A 26,377-nucleotide genomic window follows, 5' to 3' on the forward strand; every position below is an offset into this window, starting at 1 on the left:
CCCACCCATCCTCATAGCGATCAAGTAAAAGGCTATGGTTTTCTCTTTGGGGATCTTTTGTGCATTACTGCCCTCCCTGATTAGTTCTGGTCTCAGTTGGGATTTCTTGGCTTTTTTGTTTGTCTTCATGCTGAAAAAGGATTTTTCCCCCAACCCTTTTGTAATCATCCAGTGGTGAACCGAGGGGGCACAAACCATTCACCCTGGCCGAAAAAAAACAATCACTGAGAAGTCTCAAAGAAATATACCACGTGAGGGGAAAAAACTGGGAGAAGATTCGGAATATTATCGTTTTTCCTATGGTAAAACCGGTGGCCCTCTTCAGGAGAACTGATTTCAAATTATTATTATGCAACCACGAGGATCTCTCCTTTCTCAGGGTGTCTAAGCTGCTGGATTGCTTTTCGCCCAAATCAATGTGGTTTCTTTGGAACATTTTCAGCAAAGGAACGCATATGCTGCAGTGTCTTTGTGGCAAGAGTCTTAAGAAAAACAAGAACCCAACTGGTAAGCAAAACATGCATCATGCTATGCTTTTCCTCCTAATAACCTGTCTGTTGCTCACTGAGCTAGATCTGCAGTTCTGCTATGCAGGAAGGCAGGGGAGCAGGAAGGGAGCCAGGACGGGGTTGCATATAGAGCTAGAGGTGTTGCATGGATAAACAAGGAACAGCTGGATCGGCGTCTGTGCGCCCCAAACCATGATCAGCATCTCTTGGCTGTGACACAATCCATTACTAGGAGGGAGGAGGAAACTTTTTTTTTTTTTAAAATAAATTTATTCCCTGTGCTTGATGGATTATCGCAGGGCTATGGCTTCAGGTTGTGCCCGAGGCAGCTGAAGCTCCCCTAGTTGCCAGGAAAAGGGATCGCGAGCTGCCCCGACTTCTCCGCAGGTTCGCGGACGCAGCTCGGTGCCGAGAGCCCACTCGAGACTTTCTGATTAGCTTGCACGATATTCGCCACCCGGATCACCTTTGCCAAAGTAAAAGCGCCCCCCGCCCCCTCGCAGCCCCGCGCCCCGGCCGGCCCCCGCCTCCCTCTCGCGTCTGGCTCGCGCGAAGGAGTATTAGCTCGTGCCCCCGCCTGCCTCCGGCGCCTCCAGCCACCCGGGGGGACTGGAGGGGGTTCTGCCTGCAGGGAACCCCAGACTGGGAAGACCAGCCCAGCCCCTGGAGTATCTGGCATTTAAGCGCCCCCTTGCACCGCCGTGCCAAGCCCTGCGTCCGGGCGCCTCGGTGGGATGAGCCGGGCGGCCGGTCCTCGCTTCAGCCTCGGGGTGACCACGCGCCCCCGTTCCGGAGGCTCCGGCCGGGAAACTTGCAGCACGTTACATAAGAAATGCAAATGCAGGTGGCTCGGGGAGTCGGTCCCGGGGCTGAACTTCCCGGCACCTCCCTCTCCGGCGCTCGGGGGCGGCCGGGGGCCTCAGGCTGGCCCCGGGTGGCCAGGCCCGAGGGCAGCGTGGTGGCGGCGGCTGAGCCCGCGCGGAGGTGGGGCGCCGCGGGGGCGTGTGGGGTCCCCCCGCTCGGCGCAGGCTGGGGCGGCGGGAGCGCGCGTGTCTGCGTCCCGGCCCGCGTCGGGGGCGGGGGCGCGGGCCCCGCGGTCCTGCAGTGGCCGCCGGGGCGCGGGAGGCTCGGGCGCCGGCACTGCGGTGCGGTGGATCCTGGCTCCGCGGCCCCCCGACACCCACGGCTCCGGCGGGGCCGCGCGGGCGCCCGGAGCCCGCGGCCGGGCAGCAAGTGGCCGCGCCTCTCTGCTCCCCGCCTCGCCAAGAGCGCGGCCGAGGCGCGCGCCCGGAGGGGCTGCCGCCCGCGGGGGCCGGAGCGGGGAGGAGCCGGGGCGGAGGCGCGGGAGGCGGCCGCGGAGGGCCCGGGTGGGCGGGGATGGGCGGGATGGGCGCGGGGCGTGGAGTCTGAGCGCCCCGGGGGCCCCCGCGTCTGCGGCAGAAGGGGCGCAGCGGCCAGGGGTCGACGTCCCAAAGGGCAGGGCGCACGGGGGGCGCCCGCTGGACAGTCGCCCCGGCCGGGCGCTCGGGGGGGCCGCGGAGGCCCGGACCAGCCCCGGCCGCGGGGGCGCCCCGCGGGGTCTGCGCCCGGCGCCTGGTGCCGGTCCCTGGGCGCTCGCTCTGGCCCCGGCTCCCACGGCCCTTCTCTGGTCCCTCCACCTGCCCCTCCTCCGCCGGTGCCTTGTCCTTTTACCCTTCCCTCGGCTCCTCGGCGGTGGCCACTCTGACCTGGCGCGGCCACCTGAGCGTCACCCCAGGGGCGCGCTCTGCTGGCCCCTCACCAGCCGCATTTCTGGCTCACCGCGGGGCCCCCCACCCCGGCGTCCCCCCAGCGCCTGCTGGTGCCTGGGTCACGCCTGGATCTGCAGTGCTCGTCCTCGCGAGTTCATGGGGAGACCCTCCGGCAAAGTGCGGGCCACTTCCCAAAGTGGGGCCAGCGCAGGGCCCGGCCGGCAGGGAGGGCGACGCCTTCCCCCAGGCGGGTTGGGGGGTGTGAAGCCTGCCTGAGGTCTGCCTGGAGAGCCTCTCTCCTGTCTGAGAAAGGAGTACCAGAAAGGCCTTGTTGTAGCCCGGGCCATCTGGGATCCCGAAGTCCAAGGCCCTGGGCGCAGGCACAGTGGGGACTCACTCAGCAGGGAGCAGTGAGTTTCCTGCTGGGGCTCTGTCTATTTTTTGGTGAAAGATCTTACTGCAAACACTCATTTCCCCCTGTCCACGATTCCAGAGCTTTTCATTATACCTCCCCCACACCCCCCATTTTCTTCTTTCTGCAATGAAGTAGATTTTTCCCCTTCCAAGGCGTTTTGGAAGGTGTCAAACAAATGACAAATTATTTTTAGAGTGATTTCTTTCGCAGCTGATGAAGGCTAAAGCGCTTGGGTGTGCATCGATGAATTGATTCCAAGTGTATCCATCAGTACCACCAGCCCTGGGTCTTAGCTTGCCAGGGGCTAAAGCTCTAACCCAACAGTTAGGAGCCTTGAGTAAAATTATTTTAAATGGGGTGTTAATGTGTCACACTATTTACCTCACCTTCTAAAAGTTTTGCCTTTTGGGCTTGAATCCAGCCCAAGCCTTTCAGGACTGTAGTTTGTGAAATCCATTCTTCTGCTAGTAACATGAAACCTCAAATCATTTACTGCTTTTTGATCCCACTTTAGCTGTACAACTAAGAAGTTAATTGGGTAATTAAAATAAAACAAAGACTAAAATCCTTAAAACCCAAAAGAACAGATTGACTGCTCCCTATCATGTTATCTTAACTCTAAAATAAGGACAATTAACTGCTTTCAAGCTAAGAAGCTTGGCAGATTACCACCAGGTACCAGTCTGAGGATCATGAATTTGGGGTGCAGACATTTTATCAGACCCATTTTCTTCCCAAACTTGGCAGGTTATAAAGTAATTTACCGATTATGCCTATTTCTTTAAGTTGTCAACAAGTGTGGTTCGTTTAGGCCAAGGTTCCTGGGGGGAATCTCAGAGCACCGCTCTATAAGCAGAAATCAGGTTGGTGTGGAAGTAGATTCATGAATTAAAGGCAAAGTTACTCATTTAGCCAAAACTTATTAAGTACAGCCAAAGGATTTAAATAAGAGGTGATGATTAAGTATTTTTGCAGTTATTTCTTAATGTAAAATTTTTAAAAAAGATTTTTTTTATGCATACAAGAGCTAGGGTAAAGGCCAGAGGTACAGGGGGTGAGAGGATTCACTAGAGACACCAGTGTGGAGCAGAGCAGGCAGATCTACTGAAATACACTGCTGAGGGGAGCAGCGGGTGAGTCAGGCGAGGTCTACTGCATCATGTGGGTTGCTCCCTGGATGGCCGGGATTGAACTCGTGCTGCAGAGGCTGAGGATAGCTTCATAGTGCTGTGTTTAACCCCTTGCGCCACCAGGGAGGCCCCCTTAATGTAAAATTTAACCTGAAAATGACATGAAGATTATATGTGTGGTACATATACTCTTCAAAATAAATGGCAATAGTTTAGAAATTCTGGATATTAGGGAAATTTATAATTTTCATTAAAACACAGTAAGAACAGTACAGCTATTATCAGAGAACATGAACACACACACACACTTAAATGTCCTACTTTTCCCTACTTTCCTAACAGTAATAGCATCTGTTAGAATTAATGTTACCTGCTTCAACTTTCACTGTGTGAGTCATGCAAGGTGACTGTATTTTAGGCAAATCATTAAATAGAGGCTCCTAAGTCTCAGGCATTTATTTTGCCTGGAGGAGGACTTGATACGATTCTTTAAACTGGTAATGATGGTTTGGTTTGATCAATGTGTATTACAGGCCAGTTTGGGAAATAATCTAGGTCACTGAACTTTGAGCAATGCTGGTAAGGCAAGAAATATGATTGAGCAAAAAAATCTATAGTCAAGATAAATGCTAAGGTCATGTCATGGATATATCTCTTGTTAGACAGAATGTACAAAAAGCAGAGGAAATCACAGACCCTCAAATAGATACACCCACTCAACCACACACCTCAATGAGACCCTCGAATTTCGGGGTTTGACAAGATTTTGAAAGTACAGAATTTGAGATAAAGAATTATCAAAAATGATGGTATAGAGTACCAGTGTTGATGACAAGCGGACTAGGAAGCAGATGTCCTAGACCTAGTTCTGCAGAGCACATTTAGAAAATCCCACAAACTCGTGGCTTTGAGTGTTTCCTTTTTTGAGCTCAGCCTTCTTCTTTGCAATAGAAGTCTGAGATGAAACATGCAGGACTGGGTAGAACTCACTGTCACTTTCTATGTCCTTCTCGTTACGGTGTCTTTCAGTCTGCTTTTGCCTTTCACTAAATTGCTTTAGCACCTGGTTAATAATGGTCCGGTTGCTCATTGAACCTACACTATTCTTTTTAAGCTTTACATTTAGGGTTGTCAAGTCGTTTTGGAGTGAAAAAGCAGGGAGAGGAAAGAAAAAGAAGAGTAAGCATTTTTCACTCCTTCTCAGTCTGCCGACTCATCCTGGGTTCCCTTAGAGCTGGGTCAACCACTAGTGGGCCACAGCCTCTGCATTTCCCAACACTGAGCAAATATCCAATGGACACGTCAGGTTCAGACTGCATGGCTGCAACAACAAATGGGTGTGGGGTTCTTCTAACTTGCCTTCAGGGGAAGATTCCATGTCATACAAGCTGGCCTCCGACTGCATCCAGGAAGCTTTAGCTACTGAAGTAGCAAAATGAGTTTGGCTAAGCAGTGCCGCTATGAGAACCAATCACAGGATGGAATTTTACATAGACATCTAAGCGTGGCTGTGTCGGGAGAGTGGATATGTATATATTTATGAAATTTATGTCGAACTTAACAAGTGTGAAATCCAGTGCACGATCATCTAAACTTGGTTTTATCAGTGAAGATGACTTGGGCACCCATAGCCAACCTGTTCTCATCTTAGCATCCGTAACTGAGAACATTCGTGCAAATGATGCATTGCTTTCAGAAGGTGCTAAAGCTAATTCTACACTATTTTGCACATTTCCCACACGGAACCATTTCTTTAAAAATGTTCAAATCCAGTCTCCCATGTTTTAGCAACACAAACATTGGGAATTTTGGGGAAGTGTTTTTATACATATGGTAACAAGGACAACAACCAAAGTTTTCACTCCTTTGCACATTTTGGCATCATAACTCACTCAATTGACTCATAAGCTTTCTATAAATACCATGTAGATGGCTCAAAATGGAAGCATTTATTCAAAATAGTTTCTTATGCCTTAAGGGGAAACAGTTGGGATATTTAATGGCGTATTCAAAACTCTTCTATTAAGTTTTAGGAGATATTGTTTATTCCTGTATTCTTAATTAAACCTTTGAACTCAGCTTTAGTGCCATCTCTGGAAGGGAGTGTGGGACAGGGGAATAACTCCTGACACACCTACCTACTCCATGCCATTATCCATGTGGTGTTCCTTAGGGTTTTAGTTTGTGTACCAAGTACCTGATTTAGTTAGGAGTTGAAGTGAGAGCATGGAGGGACAGTGAATTTTCTAAGGGAGATTTCTCAGTTTCTCCATATGCCTCTAGAGACACACTAGTGTTTTTGCTATTGGATCAAGTAATCCTGATGCCTTTCCTGTGTATTTCTCTAGTTGTTACGAACTGATTTCCTGCTTTGGTCAGAACATAAAGAGTAGGATGATGAAGAAGTCCAAAGGAAATATTCTTAGGGCTTTCTTAAACATGAAGTCATAAAAGAGGCTTAATGGAGATATGTTTTAAAGGGAATAGTTAGATATTTGCTTATTTAATCTACTAACACCATCTAAGAAAGTCACCCAATTGTTGGGCAGTGTGACCTTTCTTACTTTCCACTCACAAAATCTCTGGTTACGACATAGAGCAGATTTCCAGTGGATTGTTATTAAATGAGTTAACAGCGAAAAATAGGGATCTCTGAGGAAGTTAACCAGGGGACTATGACTGTCCGGCCATATTATAAATTTTATTTGGTTAAGTTCACTCAACGTTTATTCTTTCCCAAGAGTCCCAAGAGTTTGTTTTCCAAAGGAAACCAAAAAAAAAAAAAAAAAAAAAAAAAGGAAGAGGCTGTCAGTGGCCTTCTTGTCCCTTCTGGGCCATCCCAGGGCTCCCTAAAACCACATTCATCGGCCCAATTTGACCGCACCCTCATGCACACCTCCAAACTCAAGGCCTTGCAAGACCCTCGCTCCGAGCCCATCCCTCTTCCCCTCTGTTCTCTCAGCTTTGAAATAGCAGATGTTAGGGCCATTAGCTTCTCTCTGCAGGCGCCCCTTGATATTCTTTTCCAATCTTAACTTTTCTTTTCCAAAAGGAGGACATTCCTAGGCCAGTCCAGGACCCGCCCCTGCTCTCGCCGGTGAGCTCTTCCCACTGAAGATGGTGACCGGGGCCTCCCTGGTGGCACAGTTTGGCTCTTGAGCCAACAACCGCTCACAGCCTCCAGTTCCAGGCGCCCCGGAGGGGGTGGCCCCCACTCACTCCCGCGTTCGCAGTTCTTTTCCGTTTTTAAGTAGCCACAAGCCAACTCGATCTCCCCCGGCCCCCCCAACCACAGGACGCGGATCTACTCGGCTTCCTGATGTGGGGGCCAGTGCGCAGGTGGGGGGCCCGGCGGGGTGGCTCGGGCGGGCGGCCGGCGTCAGGGTCAGGGTCAGGGTCGGGTCAGGGCCGGGGTCAGGGTGCGAGGGTGCGAGGGTGGGCCCCGGCGGGGTGTGGGGCTGGGCCCCGCCTTCGGGGGGCAGCGCGTCGGGAATGGGGTTCGGCCGTCCCGCGGCGGCCCAGCTCTGCGTCCGGGGGCGGCCGCGGGGTGACCGGGCCGCCGCTGGGTTCAGGGTCCGCCCACGCGAGCCCGAGGGCGCCCGTGCCCTCGGGGCCGCCCCCCGGGGCTCCCGCCTGGCGCGCGGGGGGCTCTGCGGCGCAATGCGGCGGCGGCGGCCCGTCGGAGCCGCCGTAGCGCGGGCCGTCTCCGTTGCCAGAGAGATGACCTCTGACCCGGGGGCGGCCCGGAGGGGCGCGGGCGGGCTGGCGTTGCCATGGAAACCACGGCGGCCCGGAAGCCGCGGCGCGGGCGTCTCAGGCGCGAGGACCCGCGGGCGGGAGCGCGTGTGCGGGCGGCTCCGCGCGCGCGGGGACCCGGGGCTCCCGGGGAGTGGGCGCCCCGCCCCCAGGGGCCCCCCGGCCGCGCCCCCAGGGGCCCCCGGCCGCGCCCCCAGGGGCCCCCCGGCCGCGCCCCCAGGTGCCCCCCGGCTGCGCCCCCAGGGGCCCCCGAAGGGAGCGGGCGTCCGGGCCGGGGATCCGAGCTGGGCCCGCGCTGCCCCTCTCGCTGCCCAGGCCCCCGGGCCTCAGTTTCCCCAGCTGCCCCAGGACGCCTCGGCATCCTCTCCGGTCTCCCCAGCACCCCCGTTAGAGGCCCAGTGACTTTCAGATCACCCCAACTCTCAGCTTTTCCCGCCACCCGCGTCTCTCCCGCCCTTGTCAGTCTTTAAATGGACTTGTCAGGCCGCTGACTCCCGCGTCGGGGGCGCCGAGATCCGCCCTTAGCGCGACGCCGGGTCCCCGCTTTCTCGTGGCCTGTGGCGAGAAGGACCTTCCTGAGGCTCGCGGGGCGGAGGTGCCGCTCAGCCGAGAGCGTCTCCTTCTCAAAGGCGCGGGGAAGGAAGCACCGTCCCCAGAAGGACTTTTGTTTCCTCAGTCCAGGATTTTGCAACCCCCGTGGCCTCTGTGGAAGAACAGGGGAGGCTCTGGGGTTGGTCCAAGGGCAAGGGGGGCTTGGCACGGCTTCTAGAGCCGCGTTTCTGTTCTTGTGAAAACTCAGAAGAATTGGGTGAACTAGTGATATCAAGCCCCCCCCCACCCCCAACCTGATAGTTGAAAGTAAAAGCTCATCAGATGTCAACAGTGACAAATTGTAAATATTCCTGGCGGCACTGAGCAGCCTGTTGGTCACGGGCACCCTCTTAAGAAGTTGCAGAAGATCCCAGGACTTTCTAAAGAAAGAAACATTTAGTGCCCCCCCAGAAGCAAGCCTCAAGAATGCCCCCCACCTTGCTGTCCAGCCCTGTTTGGGGAGTCCCCAACTTGATGGTTGCTAAGCCGAGTTCTCAGGACACAAAATGAGACAAACAAGAGGATGCTGGCTCTCCTGGAAGAGGCGACCAGCAAGCAAGGGGTCTTGCCTTAGGAAGGAAGGGCCAGCCACGGAACTTGACTTTCCTCTCTCACCTGGGCGCTGCAGACAGAGCCAGGGGAGCTGACTGTGGTAAGAGCTCACACCCCCTTCGCTGACTCCTGTCAATTTTCCTGGGATCTCATCTGTAGGCTCCAGGGAGAATGGTGGTTAAGGTAGAGAATTTGGCACGGTTTTTTTTAAAAATTAAATTTAATTTCAGTTTCCCCTGGGTGACATAAGGAAGTAACTGGTAGCCGTTTACAGAAAATCCCTGAGCATCCTGCCAAGCCTGAGCGAGGCCCAAATGGGAACCTCAGTAAGGCCACTAACTTGGGGGACTTTGGTTCACAGTCGTGCAGAGTGGGAAGGCATATCAGAGACAGGATCAGTAGACTGTGGGTGCGCAGGTAAAGGATAGAAGGGCGTTGTAGGGATCTTGTCCTTCTTTTAGTCTTTTGTTTTGGGCACTGCCAGTGTCCTTAAATTGTTACTAGTTTCAAGCGTTGCCATCTTTCAGTGGAGCTACTTTGGAATCTTGAAGCTCTTTGGAGGCTTCTGCATGCCAATTGAAATAAGTGGCGCATTCTGCTTGTTTGATTTGGGAGCCCTTATAGTTATTGAATGATCTTGTCTAATTGGGGTGATGCCCATAAGGTCATTGTAATCCTGTTCCTTAGTAAGAGTTTGTCATTTTTGTAGATATTGACAGCTTCTGGGACCATGGTTCTTAGACAAAATATAAGCAGCTGTGCTGGAGGTGCCATGTTTGGAGATGTAAGGATGCCATTTCTTTGTTTAACCTTGCGTGTCTCAGAGTCAATTTAATACCTAAGAAGAATGGGGGCTTTGTGTTTTTTTACAGTGCATAGACTATTCTTGAGGTTGGCGGTGACCTAGTCTCAGTCTAACCCATTCTGTGACCAACCTCTCCCAGGATGGGGGTCTGAGAGTCAGGTGGTAAGTGCTCTAACAGCTTTTAAATGCTTCACCAGTGCCCACTAATTTTGTGGCTTTGGCTTTGGAAATTCCCATTACCAGTAGATCTGCTACTCCTTTCACAAGAAAATTTCTTATGGGGGCAGATGCCCTAATCTGATCTGTGCCTGTTTAGATTTTGATGTGCCTGTGGTCAAAAGAGTCAGAACTTTTTATCTTCGTATTTTCCCAATTCCCACCATGGTTTATGCTTTGTGAGTTCCCTAAGGGCTGTCATCTTGCTTTCTTTGGATTGGGGGGGTGCCTGTTATTTTGCCTTGAAATAATCCTCCCTAATTCCACCAGACCTAACTCTTCTGATTGCCTGTGCATACTTCCTGAAACTTGCAAGCACCTCCTGTAGGTGCTTTCTGTGTAGATGGGGTTGGCCACAATTTGTTGTGGAATTACAAAGTGTGCAATTAAAAGTTTCATGGCCCACCAAGTCTCATGGAGAAAAATCTGGAGTCTCTCACACCCCAGTTTTCACACTGTGAAAAATCTGGAGTGTCTCACATCCCGGTTTTCCACCCAGAAGGATTAGGACAAACTCAGAGAGCTGTGAATGCAAATATAAGTGGAACTTGATCCAAGAGATGTTTACCAGGATCTCAGAGAGCAAGTGAAGTGGCAGTGAACCAAAATGAGCCAAAGTGGCTCCATGGGTGCCTTCACCTGCCTCGTGGAACCTCTGTGACCTCCACCCTCAATCCTCAGCAGTTGGTTTCATATCATTGTCCAAACTGTCAGTTGCCAAAACTAAAACAATTTCCCAATGAGTTTGCTGTCCCCTATTCAAGGGAAAATGACCCTTGCATTGGGGTAAGCAGTCTCTGGAGCAGTGGAACCCCTTCCCAAGGGAGGGTGAGGAAACAGGTTCTCCCTCTTGTGGGTCCTGAGAAGTGAATGAAAACTGAATCAGTCATCAGGAATAGAACTTGTGTTCTGTGCTGAGACGCTCACATTTTCCCTTGGCGGCTGCTGTGTGGAGACTTGCTTTGAGAGAGGCAAGATGGAAGACTGAATGCCCCGGAGAAAGTAGCTAGAGCAGAGAGTGGTGAGGTCCCAAAGGAACCAGTGACGGGGCTAGAGGGGAGGTAGAGTCCATCTATCTTAGTAGGCAGTTTCAATTGGGGAACAAAGGAAAAGTCTGGAAGGTTCTGACCACAGGTGTTTGTTGAACAACTACTGTTGACCCTGATGCCCTGACCATTTGCTGATAATAACACCCCCCACCCCCTTGAAACATGGAGTAAAACCTTGACTCTTTCCAGGTTGCTCATATCTGGGAGGCTGTGGGAGCTTTTAATAGCCATTGGAAGCCTTTGACAAGTTCCTTTTTCTATACCAATTTTTTTTTTTTTTTTAAAGATTTATTTATTTATTTATACAAGCACTGGGTACAGTCAGAAGCGCGGGAGGGTGAGAGAATTCACCAGAGCCAGAGCGGGGAGCAGAGCAGGCAGAAGGACCGAAGGACACTGCTGAGGGGAGCAGCGGGCGGCAGGAAAGGTCTGCCTGCCATGTGGGACCCTCCTCTGGTGGCCTGGAGCAGCCGGGGATCGAACCAGCGCTGCAGAGGCTGCGGGCAGCTTCGCAACCCAGCGCTCAACCGCTGTGCCACCGAGGAGGCCCTTTCTATACTAGAATTTTAACGGGCGGTTCTGGGGTAATTCCTCTGGGATAGAGAATTTTGTTGTCTTCAAATCTGAAAATCCTCAGGGATGGGAAAAATACTTTATAGTAAAGATGAGCCAAAAAGGCCTCTTTAATGATATTATGCGAGTCTTTGTCAATAGTTGATGTTTTTGTTCCATGCTTTGTTCAGCTGGGGGAGTCAAGTTGTGCAATTAAAGGCAAGTTTTCGGATTAACTATTCAGGTCTGGCAAGAAAAGAGAAGGAAGTGTGAACTTCATGGAATTTACATATGTAAGTGTGTGCACCTGCTTTTTAGATAGAAATGAATGTGGTTGTAATTAAAATGCCCTTTTTCCCTATAGCATTTTGTTGTCTGCACAATTACAGTGGCTGACAGCAGTGAGCTCTAGCCTCTTCTGTGCTGCTGCCTCTTCGCGTGTAGCTGGGAGGGACTGTGCTCTCTAGTCACTTCCTGTGTGGAGCACGTGGTCAACGATTGCATTTTAAAAAAGGAGAAATGTGAAAATAAGAAGCCTTGAAGACTAAAACAAATGTAGCTGTTTTGTTCTCTGGAAGCAGCCACTTATTTCAAAGTCTGAACGGTGTCTTCTTCGGTTGTGCTGCTGGTCTGCACCCGGCGCTGTGTTCCTGTTTGCTGGGAGGCCTGCTCAGTTGGTCTCCTTGTTCACCCCCCACCGCCATCATGGTGCCCTGGCTTTGTGCTTGTGGAGCAGATTGGAAATGGGAACCCCATATCCTCTGTCCCCCTTCTTTTATCAGATGGCTTGACTTCCTTCCTAGGAATTTACATTTTTCATGAACCTATTTTTTTATTTAAAAATTTTCCACTCACCTCGCAAGTAACGTAAAATTCCCAACAGCTCAGACATAGAATCATGAATATAAAATTTTGGAAATACTTTTAATGGATTTTAATATCTATACTCCGTGCTAGAATTTTTTTTTTTTTTTAATATTTAAAGAACAGGTTTATTAGGGAGAGGGACAAAAGAGTAAAAGACACTTGCATAGACACCAGCGGGCAGAAAGAGCTGCCCCAGGAGGGACAGGTTTGCTGAGAGAGGCCTGCGTGGTTGCAGGCGGGCGGCCCGGAGGAGAGCTGTCTGCTGAGGGAGGTTGAAAAATATTTTTAGTGATGCAGTAACATTTGTAGGGGGCAGAAAAATTGCATCTTATTTACTGTTTTTTTTCTTTTTCCTAACTATCTTTCCTTTTAACTTGGGCGTAATTGTAAAGAACACAGAGGACGGGCCAGTGACAGTCGTGCTGGAGACAGTGCGGGCTGATGGGCCGAGCCCTGAAGTCTGGTCAGCCACCCTCTACCCTGCCCCGGCACGGCGTGTTGCTCCTGGCTTGGGCAGAGTGCTCTTCCTCATGAGCCCCCCCACCCCACCCCCGTCCCACTGTCCCTACATACTCTGCATTTTGTCCTTTCACATATTTCCTTTACTCATGGCGTTCAAAAGTTTTGTCATCAATTTACTCTACAGGCAAGGTCAGAATTAGTATTCAGTTGGATTTTCACCTTTCACAGACATCACATCAGGAAAAAAGTAAAAAAAATGCAAATAATAGAGTTGTCAGAAAGTAAACGAGACACATCTGTCTGAACTGGAGACATTTGCCTAAGTTGCATTTATTTGACCTTTTTCTTTCCATGCATCAAATCATGTGAAAAACCGTGATGTGCGTCTGTTGCTTTATTAGATTTATAATTAAGTGATTTGAGAACATTTCCCTAATATTCCCATGAGTGAATATACATTAAATTTACCAGATTTCAGAAAGCATATTGTTCTACTTTAAGAGGAAGATCCTGAATTATTTTGAATTCTGTGTTCGCATTATCTTTGCTCTAGGTAAGCAATAAAAACAACTCCTCGCGAGAACGCTTCCTGTGTACCAGACCAGAGGCGTTTACCTCTGTCTCCCAACTTAGTCCTCAAGACCGTGGGCAGAAACTTCCCTCATGCTGATGTCAAAAAGGGTGAGGCACAGGCCTGAAGGGGCAAAAGAAGTGACCCGCTAATGATGGGAAGAGCCTGATGCAAACCCAGCAGCCTTACCCCAGAGAGCAGCCTCTCGAATATCTACCCCACCAGCCTCCCCAAGACAGTGTCCAAGTACCTGTGTGAAAAGGCCATTGTTGTCCTAGTGTATTTTTGAATCACTGTATCCTGAAACGAACAGGGACCGCATTATATTCAGCATTTAGATGTTTCGAATTTGTGATGCCTTCTGTTGAGCATAACAACAGCACAGTTCTTAACTACAGTGTTTGATGTCTTGTGACTATTTTGTTCATCCTTGTAACTATGCCCCACTGCCCCTTCAGATGCAGAGCATTCCCTGACCCCAGAAAACCGCCTGCCAGTTCCATGAGATTCCCACCACCTCCTCTTCTAAGAAAGCACCTACTTTGTGATTTTGTGCATGTTCCCTCTGACTGGAGTGGAACCTCACATCGTTATTACCTCAGGTAGTGCTCAGGCTTTGTGTTTGCACCTTTCAAGCTCAATACATGTTTTGAGATGCATCTATGTCGTTGCATGTTTAGATGTGGAATTTGATGTGGCAGCTTCTGTTCCCCCCCCCCCCCCATAAACTAGATACTCCTAATTGATCAGACTCACTTGTAGCAACATCTGGAAGTTGTCTGAAACTACAAGGGGCTGAGGTGGACCCAGCTAATAGGGAGCTGACAGGTCAGTCCGCTCCAGCTGACGAGATGCTGGCTGCTGACAGGAGACTCCTGGGTCAGAGGTACAGGACTGTTGCTGGGCACAGAAGTTCTTACCATTTCTCCTTGTCCGCCCCCATCCTCCAGGGGCAGTGCTGGGTGACCCTGGGGATGCCTGCCCACAGCAGGTTTGTGTCCCAGCTGAGGGACTCTTGTCCTGCATTTTGTAAGGAGCAAGGGGGGGGCATTTTCTTTCCCCAGTGGGGAGGCTTTATCTTTATTACCCTGGTCAGGAAACAAATTTGTCCTCCAATCTGGAAGGAGGCACTTTCCTTAGATTCCAAGGTGGCTGTGATTCGAGTATCCTTGCAAAGACAATGAAGTCCAAAGCTGTTAGCAAACACATAGACATCCCAGAGATAAGTCAGCATTTGAAATCTTTTTTTATAAAGCAATCCTTTCTTCTCTTATACGCCCTTGGCCCTTCTCCCTACCCACTCTCAACCTCAGACACCAGTTCAGTTATCCATTCCATTAGTTTATAATGATTTTGTTTTATCAGGTCATCTACTTTGTTTCCTTATATTACTCATATATGGGAAATTGTCCAATATTTTTCTGTGTCTTTCTGGCTGCCTTCACTCTGGATGATCTCTGTGAGTTCCTTCCATTTTGCAGTAAATGCTAGCATTTCCTCTTTCCTTTTAATTGAGTAACAGTCCATTGCGTGGGTAGACCACCTTTTCTTAATCTAGTCTTTTATCAGTGGGCACTTAGGTTGCTTCCATATCCTAACTGTTGTATACCATGCTGAACTCTGAAGGGTGGATGAACTCAAAGGTGTAAAGGAGAGTTGTGGGGGCCACTGTGGAGGCTCATGGGAATGTGACCTCCATCTACTCCTTGAAGTCATAGCTGATTGGTTGAGAATGGGAGACAGGAAATATGACTTGCAGCTGTGCTCAGAGCCATTGACAATTACTTGTCACTGATCTTCTGAGGAGCATATATTATACATTTTCTTGTAAAATTTGAGACCATTTCCTCGTTTAAACTCTGGTGACTTTATTGGCTTTCTAAATAAGGGGAGAATGGATTTCTATACTTTCAAGGTTCAGCACTGGGTTTGTCTGTAGTCCTTAAATGATGGTGGTTTATTTCCATGCAAGGAGATGTTTTATCTGTGCCATATGGGTTGGCACAGATATGCGCACACTTGCTTACCCATTCTTTCTTGTGCCTGCTAATGTTATGAGGGCCTTGAGGAAAGGAAATTAGGGTCATTCAACTCACTCTGTGAATCATAATCTTGCTCTCATGTTTTTATTATCCAAAGTGGAGGGAGGTGTCATCTTTGTGAATCTTGGTAATGCCTCGCTATGCATTTCCCTTCGGTGTTACAGTTTAATGTAAAATAGATCGTTGACCCTTTCTTTCTTATAGCCTTTTATTTATCATTGGTAGAAATACTTTTAAATATTACCGCATATTTTGATAGAAGCTACTCTTCTCTCTCTCCATGTTGGAATTATAAGAAAATTAAGGAAATGGATAGAAGCTGGTACTGCTAATAAATATGGTAATGTCAGTGCAAAAAGTTAAAAAATGCATAAAATTTACAGGTAATACACATTATATTTACTTAGTTGCTGTATTTATCATGACAAAATGTCCATATTTTGTGCTGCTGAATAATGAAATACTCTACCTCAAAAATTGTGGTTTCTGTTTTTCTAACTTGAAGGGCAAACAGCATGTAGAATGTATTTATAGGTGGGGATTAATGCTGGAAATTCAATTGATGGCTCACCCCTGGCTGTTTGTGGGCTTCCCATTCTGCACTTCATTAGACTCTTCCAAGCAGAATAGCCATTGAAGCAGGGCTCCAATTTTTTTTCATTTTATTTATTTATTTTTTAGTAATTATTTTTTAATTTTTTACATCATTTTTCATTTTTAAACAATATTTGCTTCCCCCCCACCCCCTCAGGTGCAGTCCCCATAGAGTTTCCTTCCCCAAGGCACCCGTGCACCATCACCTCAGTCCCCTGGGCTGCTCCCTCCCTCCCTCTGATCCCTCTCCCTCCTCCTCCCCTGCAGGATGTCTCTGGTTTATAATTGTCTGTTTTTGCTTTGTTGTGTTTTGTACTCTTATTTTTTTTTTTTACACTGATGTCTAATTTGGTTCCCCTATATTCCTGCTATAAGTGAAACCATCTGATATTTTTCTTTTTCCTTCTGGCTTATTTCACTGAGCATCATTCCTTCTAGCTCCATCCACATTGCTGCACATGGCATGAGTTTATCTCTTTTGATTGCTGAATAATATTCCATTGTGTATATATGCCACATCTTCTTGATCCAGTCATCTATTTTTGGGCATTTGGGTTTTTTCCAGGTTTTACCTGTTGTAAATAGTGCTGCAGTAAACATAGGGGTACAGGTGTTCTTTTGAATCAATGTTTTTGTGTCCTTTGGGTAGATCCCTAGGAGTGGAATGAGGCCGGGCGCATGTTAACAGTGATTTGAAAGGAGGAAGAAATAGCCTGGAAGTAGGAGCAATACAAAAATAATTAATAGGCTTTGTATTTTGTGTTAAATTTGTAATTTTGATATTAAAAATGTGTTTCATAGCCTTACCATTTCATTTCATTTCATTTCTTTCAAATAGCTTTTGTTGAGATGATTTTTAATTAAAATGAGATACCAGGATCTGAGCATAGCGTGGAATGACTGGGCAAGGCTTCTTATATCAGGTGGACTAGTCAGGTTTCTTGGTATTTGTGGTTGTGGATTGGTACAATAGAACCCGCACTTCTCTCAAATAAGTAGGATCTGGAGACAACTTTGAACTAAGTGAAAGTTGTTACCAAGTGAAACGGACCGATTCACAGTGGGTTTAAGTGACACTCTACGTTCCTTTGCAGATGTCAGTGTTGTTGGCGATCATGATTTCTCTTTATGGTAATAGGCATTAGGTGAAAAGCAGAAAATAAGACACTGAAGAAGGGAAAATAGAATCAGTAGGACTTTTGACAATTTAAAAATTCACTGAGAGGGAATGAAAAGCACTCTGGGTGATTTCTGTGGTTATTGCCTCCAAGGGGTCTTTGCAGGAGTTCTAAGATAGCCCATACCACTGACCCACGGTAAGTGTGGAGAAAGACTGGATACTGGTTGCCAGTCACCTTTATGTTATAATTTCCTATGGACTGCTCTGACTTATCTCCTTACCAATCTTCCATCTGAAGGAATAAAATGGAAAGCTCTTGTTACTTGATACTAGATGCTGCTAGTCTTTATTTTTTGTATAGTTTGTTGTTTTTGCTTTAGCTACTTCACTTGGTAAGGAGGGAGGAGATGACAATCTTGACTCTAAAACCTCCTTAGAATTAGCCACCATGATCTCTCTGGGGACTGACCTCCCAGTTTGATTAGAAGTGGTAGTTTAACAAAACAGATAAAATATGTATATACTTAGGATGTATATTTTCAGGGTTTAACATTGAACTAATTTCTTTTGATTAATACTGTAGGGTAAAGTAATGTCATAGAGTAATTTTTCATTTCTATGACTCTAGGTCATAGAACCCATAGGCCATAGAATCTATAGGTGTTATAGGGCCAACAAGAGGGCATTGAGAACTCTATGGAAGGAATCAAACTCTAAGTCATGATAGTTGACCTCACTCACGTCTAGTAACTTTTATGAATAATTGTCTCTGCCCATTAGTTGTCACTTCCTCCTTTCTCTATTTCTCAAGAAATAACATTAGAAATAATGTAACCAAAATTATTAGAATAACATTGAATATACTTTAATTATATAAAAAAATCAATCAATAACAAACTTTGGTACTTTGTTGGTAACATTACTTGAGCTGATCACGGAGTACGAGTGATAGATTTTAACATTTGAGGGACTGTTCTCCTTTTAAAAAAGCATTGCAATGAAAAAAATAATCTTACTCTTTGGAGTAACATTTTAAAGGTGTGAAGTTCAATATCAGGTAGTTGATTCAACTCCCAATACTTACTGAATTTCTTTTACATGAAAAACAATGCACTTTGCCCAAGGGATGATACATAAAGATGGTATCTTCGTCCTTTGGGGGCTGGGGAAGGCACTGGAAGGTTGTAAGAGAGAAGGTTGCTGGGGATAGTCCTCAAGCCTAAGTAGCAATATCAACAGAGATGGAGGAATAAACCCACTCAGCTTTCTTCCTCTTTTCTCTCCTATTTTTCTTTCTCCTCTTGCCACTGCCAGTCGTGTTAGAGTATTTTACTCATTGGCTCAAATGAATGGTGGATACGGGCTGGGGTATTCCATACAGAATGAATACTCCATGATAGTCCTTAGAAAATATTTCATGATAACTCGGGTATATTCTTAAGTCAAAAAGCACAGAGAAGATAGTAAGAGCTTTCAAATATCTTATGCCTGGAAATTGCTTTGTTGTCTTTCCAAGCTGACTGCAGTGCCCTTAGGATCTTTGTGTGTTTTTGTTCTTTTAAATATGTTTACTTAGCTATTAATAAGATATTTACCTAATGAATAATAAGGCAAATTTAAAGAACATTTTCTCTAATATAAGACATCTAAAATAATTTATGGTACAGCTTTAATTGTATTTCTCAACAAGGATTGAGTTGAGTTTATAAATATCTTTATAAAGATGTAATACAAATACCAACATTTATAATTTTAAATAGATAAACAGCCCTTTAAATCAATAATTCTTGGTATATTTACTTTGTTGTGTAACCATCACTGCTAATTTTAGAACATTTTCCTTAACCTAGAGATCCCCCTCCCATCAGCAGTTGCTACTCAGTTCTACTTCCCCTATATTATGGCAATGATGAATATACTTTCTACCGATTTGCTTATTTTGGATATTTTGTATAAATTGAATCATACAACGTGTGGATACTTTCACTTAGCATGATGTTTACTAGATTCATCTATGTGGTAGCAGGCATCAGTTTGTCATTCTGTTTTGTTATTGAATAGCATTTCATTGTATGGACATACCACCTTTTGTTCACCTATTCTGTAGTTCATGGATGCTGGGTTGTTTATAGATAATGCTCTGAACATTTGCATATAAATTTTAATGTAGAGAGACGTATGTTTCAGTTCTCCTGGAATTATACAAAGTAGTAGAATTGTTGAGTCGGGTGATAACATTCTGAGGGACCAGCAAACCTTTTACTGAGGCACCTGTACCATGTTATATTCCCTACAGCAATGTATGAGAGTTCCAGTTTCTCCACATCCTTATCAGCACTTGCTACAGTCTGTTGTTTTTTTATTATAGTCGTATTAATGGATTTGTGGTATATCATTGTGGCTTTCGTTTGCATTTCTCTAATGACTAATGATACTGAGCAAGTTCTCATGCTTATTGGCTATTTGTGTACCTTCTTGAAGAAACATCTACTCAAATCTTTTACCCATTTTTAATTGGATTATTTGTCTTTTTATTTTTGAGTTGTAAGAGTTCTTTTCTGTAGTGTAGGTAGAAGTATCACATCATGTATAAGGTTTACAAATATTTTCTGTGCTTTGCAGTTTGTTTTTTTAAATTTTTTTTTGATGGTGTCCTATGAAACAAAGTTTTAAATTTTGGTAAAGTCCAACTTATCTATTTCTTTTTCACATTTTGTTTTTAGTGTCATTTTTAAGAAGTCATTACCAAATTGAATATTATGCCCATTTATTCATAAGTTTTCTTTTAAGGGCTTCAACTTTAACCTTTAAATTTAGGTCTGTGGTCCATTTTAACTTAATTCTTGCATATAGTCTGAGGTAAGGATCCAACTTCATTCTTTTGTGTAGGTACATCCATTTACCCCAGCAGAATTTGTTGAAAGTGTCATGAGACTCATAAATCTCATTTTGAATTAACATATAACTGAAAGACCTTTTACCATTCTTAATTTGTTTTGCCAAAGTAAAATCTAGAAATGTCTTTGTATTTCAAAGAAATAAATTGTGTTGTATATTATATGAAATTATAATGGAAATTACTGTGAACATTTTTAGGAACAAAGCATGCTGATTTTTACTGTAGTTTAGCTTTTAAGTGCTTTTAAGAAATTCATACCCTTATAAAAATAGAACATTTTAGATTATTTGTATATACAGAGTGAAAGATTTTCATATACTTATCTTTGATTAATAATTGCTCTGACTTTTTGTCTATTTATTTTTAAAGCATGAACTTTTTATTTTCATTTATTTTTTAAGATTTGTTTTATTATGCATACAAGAGCTGGGGTGTAGGACAGAGTTGTGGGGGAGCGATGAAAGGATTCAACAGAGACAGGGTGCAGAGCAGAACAGACAGGTTTACTGAAATACACTGCTGAGGGAAGCAGTGGGTGAGACAGGAGAGGTCTGTGGTGCCATGTGGGTCAGCTCCCTGGCTGGGGATCAAACTTGTGCTGCAGTGGCTGCCTTTAGCTTCATAGTGCTGAGACTTAACCCCTTGTACCACCAAGAAGGCCCAGCATGAGCTTTTTATTAATATACTGACAATATGTTGTTGTATTTACATTTGATTTGTCTGCTTAACTTTAATGTTAATGCAATGATGGTCAGAATTCACTGTGAGATATAAATTATACTTCTTTTATTTAAATTTATTCTAGTTCACTTCTTAAATAAGTCATGCAAAACTTAAACATTTCTTAATATGAATGTCATCTAATATTGTAACGAAACTACCCTCCCTGCCACAGCTTACTGTGGTTTATTTTAAAAAAATTGACCCGATTTTCCAGTAGAGTAAAGCCCTGTCATTATAAAAAGGTAGACTCGTCCTATAGCAGGTGGATATTCTTAGGGCCTGTTCTCTGAGGAGAGGTTCAGCTATGAACTTGAGCCCTGAAATTGGGAGTGACTACACAGGAAAAAGAAACTTTATAGTCTCAGTGAAATTTCTCTTAGATTTAAATATTTAGGTTGTTGTTACATGTGATTAGACATTTTGGGCAGGTTGGAAACTGATCCAGGAGGCATCCACGTGCTGAACTCTGTGCTGAAAACAGGTAAACTGCACGCTGCGTGATTCAGATCCCCGGTATTCTATGTCGCGTTCCTTTGTGTTATATGCAACTACTTGACTACCTTATATTTAAGTGTGGTTTCCTTGACTTGACTGTGCGCTGGGAATTTAAGGGAAGGACCATTTACCTTTGCTTGCAGCTGAGTATTAAATCCAGAGCAGTGCCATATTCTCTCTCAAGCAGCCACTATTAGAACGCCCGAAGGGAGAGGACTCTCAAGAGGCATTCAGGCTATAGAAGGTCCTGCTCACTTTCTGGTGACAGCTTTGGGAGAGCATGGTTTTCTCTTGTAAGGATTTTATAGTTTTACCCTACTAAGGGAAATTTTTTGTTTTATTGCTATAAAGAAATATTTATTTACAATTCCATTGTAGGGAAGAGTGCAGTTCAGTGAGGTGATCTGCATTCTGTCTGATGGCTTCCTCATGTGTTCACTTGGGCCCCCAAACTTTAGACCAGGGTAGGATTGTTACAGCAGCACATCAGCATGCTCTGGTGTTCTTTTTATCTTCATCTGTTTATACCTTTCATATCCAAGCACACAGCATACACGTTTGCCCACTGAATTCTGTGTGCATGTGCCATCTTCACATCGCCCAGCATATGGGTGCTAGGCAAGCGGGGCAAACATAGCGCTAGCTCTGCCATTTCCTCAGCTCAGTGTCAAACATGCTACCCACACCTGGTGGGTTTGCTGAGTGAAAGCAATTCGAATATGTTTGATTTCCTGAGAGAGAGCAGTAACATTTTTCTCCGTGCTGGTACATTTGATGTCGTCAACTGAAACTTGGGAGTAAGAGTTCTAGGTTATGTGCCTGCAGATAACCACTTTCTTAGTGGTCTTTGGCCGTGTTACTCTAATATTGGAAAATGAAATATTTAAAAATCTAGCTTTCTGTTGGCCTCTGCGTTTCCCTTGGATAGAAGATGTCTTCCAGGGAGCAAAGAAAAATCATAGTCATGTGTGTCGTCTTCCAGTTTACAGAAAAATCTTCAGGGCCAAGTGTGGGCCAGATGATTTCATCTTCTTTGCTGGTGCCGGCCAAGATGTCCCCAGGCCTGCTGATCTAGAGGGATTGGTTTTGTGTAATTTTGTCTAATGGCCACTCACTGCCTCTGTGTTCTTTTTGTCTTCCTTTGACATAGTTGTGTATTTTAGAAATCATATGTATGTTACTTCTCTTACTCATAGAGATTGCCGTGTAAATATATGAGCTTTGGAGTTAGATAAAGATCAACCCTCTAAACCCTCTAGTGTTTTCTTTGTGCCTCAGAGTTGTCTTTCTTTGTTTTCTTGTTTCTTTTTTTTTTTTTGGCAGCGGTGGGGAGAATACCTCCTTTAAAAGAGAGTAGAAGAGTATAGCACCTAACCCAGCATCCAGCACCCCAGTCTCTTCATTCATTCTTCCTCCTCCTCAGAAACAAAGGTTCTGTTAGGGGGAAAAGGATGTCCCAAAGCTATTTCCATATAGGCTTTGTGGACTCCACCCCCACCCTAGGTCAAAGCCAAAGACACTGGGAACTCCAAATCCCATCACCACCCAAGGGAAGGTGGCTGGGACCTGAGGGTGGGGTTAAGCAGCCAGGTGGATAGAAAAGGCAGACACGTGGGCTTTGGGGATCCCCATTTTTGGCTCTCGGCCAGCTCCGGCCAGCTCTGAGAGTGCCTTTGGGTTTCCAGGTCGTCGGATCGGGTAGGACGCATTAAAGACTTTATTTCCCTATTTTCTCCCTGAGTTGTCCATTTTCCTTATTTCCTTTCCTCTTGTAAATAAACCTTTTATTAACCTTTTTGTGTGTGTCCGTAGTAGAGTATTCATAAGTCCCTTTAAAGCGCGCGGGTGAGGACCCACAGCCAGGAACCCGTTTAATATCGGGGTTGCTCTATAACAGTTCTAGCCTACGGTTTCTATGACCTTTGCTCAGATTATTTCTTTTGTTAATTAACATAATCTTTTGAAACTTTTACCTTTGCTTAGTGCTACAGGGCACATAAATTATAAAGAAAGAGAAATGTGCTGGTAAAGGTTAAAGAAAGCGATTTTGAGACATAGTACCTTTGAGAGCTGCTGTACTTTGTGGGCCTAAACAGCTCTTTTCTCAGAAGCCTTTGGGGCCTGAAGGAACCTGGAACATTTTGTATTTTGCTGAGTGGGATTGTCTGCAAACAGTCCCTATATTGTTCTTGAACTAAAGAACATTATAACTATCTGTGTTGGAATATTACAATATCTGCTTTTCTTATATATATTGTAGAGTTGAGTCTTAGTCCTCTGTATAGAAAACATGAATTTTAACCATATTTTACAAGCTTTTCTAATACGGGCATTTTATTTCATTATTGTTATTATCTTCCTTCATTGCTTATCTCTAACAACAATTACTCACAAACTGAGGCAAATGTTGCGGGTAGTTCCAGTCTCTGATGCTTTTTGCTCTGTTTATAAATGAATGAAACACATTTTATAACAGCCTTTTCTTTCCATTGTTCTGCTATCTGAGTGATTGACTGCTCTCTGGGCTGTTCTTTTCCTTCTTTGGGAAAAAAAAAAAAATCACATTTGCTACTTTGAACTCTTCATTTTGCCACTGGGCTTTTCTTTCTTTTCACCACCCACCCCACTCCCTGGATGCCCTCCCCCTCCCCCATCCTTTGTGTAGGTGAGCCTTAGTTTTGCTGTTTTTTGGCAATGCTGCTCACACCTGGAAACTATAAATAGCCTGTCCCGTCAATTTTGTGTTACTTATGAAAATTGTCGCCCTTTTCTTTGCCCCTACTTGACCACTGTGGGCTCTGTCACTCATTATTTTTCTATAGAAAGAAATAATCTAGATATTTAAGGTCTGGCCCGAGTTTGCCTCTTTCAAGTGCCTTGTAGGGAACACTGTGTCTTGTGAATCAGCATCTGGCCTTGGCTGGAGAGGCCGGTCCTGGTCCTCAGGAGCCCAGCTGCACTTCCCTCGCGGGAGCTAGGTGCTGGCGGATCCAGCCACGGGCACCATCCCAGGGACTGCTTGCGACTTGGGAGTGACAGTGAATAGCAGACTTTGCTTTTTCTTGGACATACCATTGGAAATCAGAAGATAGAGAGAAAATATAGAGAACCTAGCAAGTGAAGATGTGATTCAACAAGGAGTCAACTAATCGTGTAGTTAATTTTCTATTGAATCTTAAAATGATACCGTGAATAAAGAAGTTTCATTTAATGGCACTTGGTACTCCCTTTGATATTTAGTTACCTATTTAGAATTATGTAATACTGAGGGTTCTTTCCTGGAGACGATGGATGAGGAAAATAGATTTTTGAGAGCTTTATAGATGAGTCAATTGTATACGTGATTCAAAAGTGCGCCTGGCTACATAGGATGGCACTGCTGATGTCAATGGTGTGTGGTCAGAGACTGAATGCGTAGGGATGGATGAAGGCTAGAGGAGGGAGTGAAAGGAGAAGACATCCTGCCTCTGGCTCCTTACAGGCTCCAATATTTAATGGCATAATAAGTCCATTTAGGTCTTTGTTTTGTTTTTGAGTTTGAGTAGTGTGAGGTTAACGTACAAGACAGTAAAACAAATGATCACCACTCCAGCAGCTCATTAACTGGTAACATATAGAAGTCAATGCACCAGAGCTTAAAATAATTGTCAGTATAAGTAGGGACTCCCTCCACTATAGGATGAAGTGCTGTACCCATATTATCACCATAGTCACCCCAAGAAATCCAAGTAGCTATATCCCCCTCCTTCAGGGAGTAGATCACTGCACTGTCATGCAGATCAGCTGCTTTGTCACGGGGCACGTGGATCCAACCATCCTCCCGGACAGGGTAGAAGTTGACTGGACCTCTGGAGTAGACATCTCTGTATGTGGCTTCATAAAGGGCTTGGTAGGCCAGCTCAAGGGCCTGTTCCACTTCCAGGTCATAGGAGTAACCCCGACCAATGACTCCATCAGCTTACATAGAGCCAGAACCTATAGAGAAGGTGACCCCTGATATCAGGTTTCCTTCATTGTCTATATAGTAGAGGCCAGGACCTGTCATCCCAGTCACAAATCATGGTGCCATGGGCAGCTCCAGGCCTTAACAGATATACCACGTTGGGAGCAGCATGGTGGCAGCTGCTACCAAGTTGCCTTCCTTGTTTCTGAGCTCATAGATTTTATATAGCTGAGTTGATAGCTGCTCCCAGAAGCTGGAATCTGCTTCACCCTCTGCCATGGTGTCATCAGATAACCTTTCTGTCACTTTCTTCACCATCTGGGAGGCAATGTAAGCACCCACGGTGGCCTGGGAATCTACTGCAATAATGACTCCATGGCGAAAATTGGAGGCCAGTGAGGTGGTTCCATGAAGCATTTTAATTCTTGGCTTCTCTGGGACACTGTGGTTGGGCATGGCCAAGCTCAGTCCATCACTGGGACTCTCAGGACCCAGGACTACCAGATCCATATCACCGCAGAGTCCAAAAAACCCATGCGGGTTTACAGATAGTGGCCTCTCCAACATGCTGGCCAGTGCCAGCAGGAGCAGTTGACAGCAGGAGCAGTTGACTTATTCCTCATAATTTGAATATCAGCATGACAAGAGAATTCTACTATAGCTTCAAAATGAATAGATTTTTGCACTAACTTCCAATATATCTGAAGTCATATTAGAAAATTTTACTTTTGCCCTTGAATGAAAAAATTCTCCAGAAGGGATTGGTTGATTTTGCATAACAAAATTCCCACAAGTAAATGTTTAGTGAGGCAAAGGAATCTGACACATCTGCTATTGATCCCATAAAATAGCATCTTAAATCTTAAAATTATACTTTGATATTTATTCTGCTTTAATAAGATATATAAGGTATGAACGTCTGCACTGATGAGAACATACTTGCCTACGTTCTTCTCAACTGGTTATTATTTCTGAAATGAACCATGATGCTCTTAGACTTGAAACATGCATGCCTTACTTTCGTATCACCTCCATTTATGGCTATTAAATTGAGATCTGTTGAGATCTGAGGGCTAACTCACCATTGTTGTTCACTGCTTGAGGAGTGTCTTGCAGATAGTAGATGCTCAGTAGATATTTATTTGAATTGATTGAATTATTCAGTTTTAAAATCTCTTCAGTGTGTCACCACAACCTGGAGAAGGAGGTGTAAATAATCTTAGTATCTTCTTTGTGCTTTTTAGCCACACCCAGGAAGAACATTAACGCAACTATTTATTCCCAATGCACCCATTCAAATAAAGTTCAGATCAGTGCAGGCCACTGTTGCATATGGTTCATATCAGCTATCAGGCT

General features: G+C 45.4%; 1 protein-coding gene and 1 pseudogene across 5 annotated transcripts in view; one reads left to right on the top strand and one right to left on the bottom strand.

Moving 5' to 3' along the window:
• Positions 1–229: 229 nt before the first annotated feature.
• The window catches only part of FGF14 (fibroblast growth factor 14), a 477,163-nt gene continuing 451,015 nt past the window's right edge, over positions 230–26,377 (top strand). Inside the window, exons 1-2 of one of the 5 annotated variants that reach the window (XM_054701824.1) lie at positions 8,825–9,467; positions 9,556–9,650. Coding sequence is in view for 2 of the 5 variants with exons in the window: in XM_037528725.2 (XP_037384622.1) it covers positions 300–507 (208 nt within the window). In the remaining 3 variants the exon portion in view is untranslated. Of the gene's footprint in view, positions 508–8,659; positions 8,784–8,824; positions 9,651–26,377 lie in introns of those variants that run through there. The other 4 variants (XM_037528725.2, XM_037528726.2, XM_054701825.1 and 1 more) reach the window with 4 other exon arrangements.
• Positions 24,659–26,377, bottom strand: part of LOC119258941 (proteasome subunit beta type-5-like) — a 40,456-nt pseudogene continuing 38,737 nt past the window's right edge.

Source organism: Talpa occidentalis, unplaced genomic scaffold, assembly GCF_014898055.3.
Source record: "Talpa occidentalis isolate TD23 unplaced genomic scaffold, MPIMG_talOcc4v2.1 talOcc4.5, whole genome shotgun sequence".
NCBI lineage: Eukaryota > Metazoa > Chordata > Mammalia > Eulipotyphla > Talpidae > Talpa > Talpa occidentalis.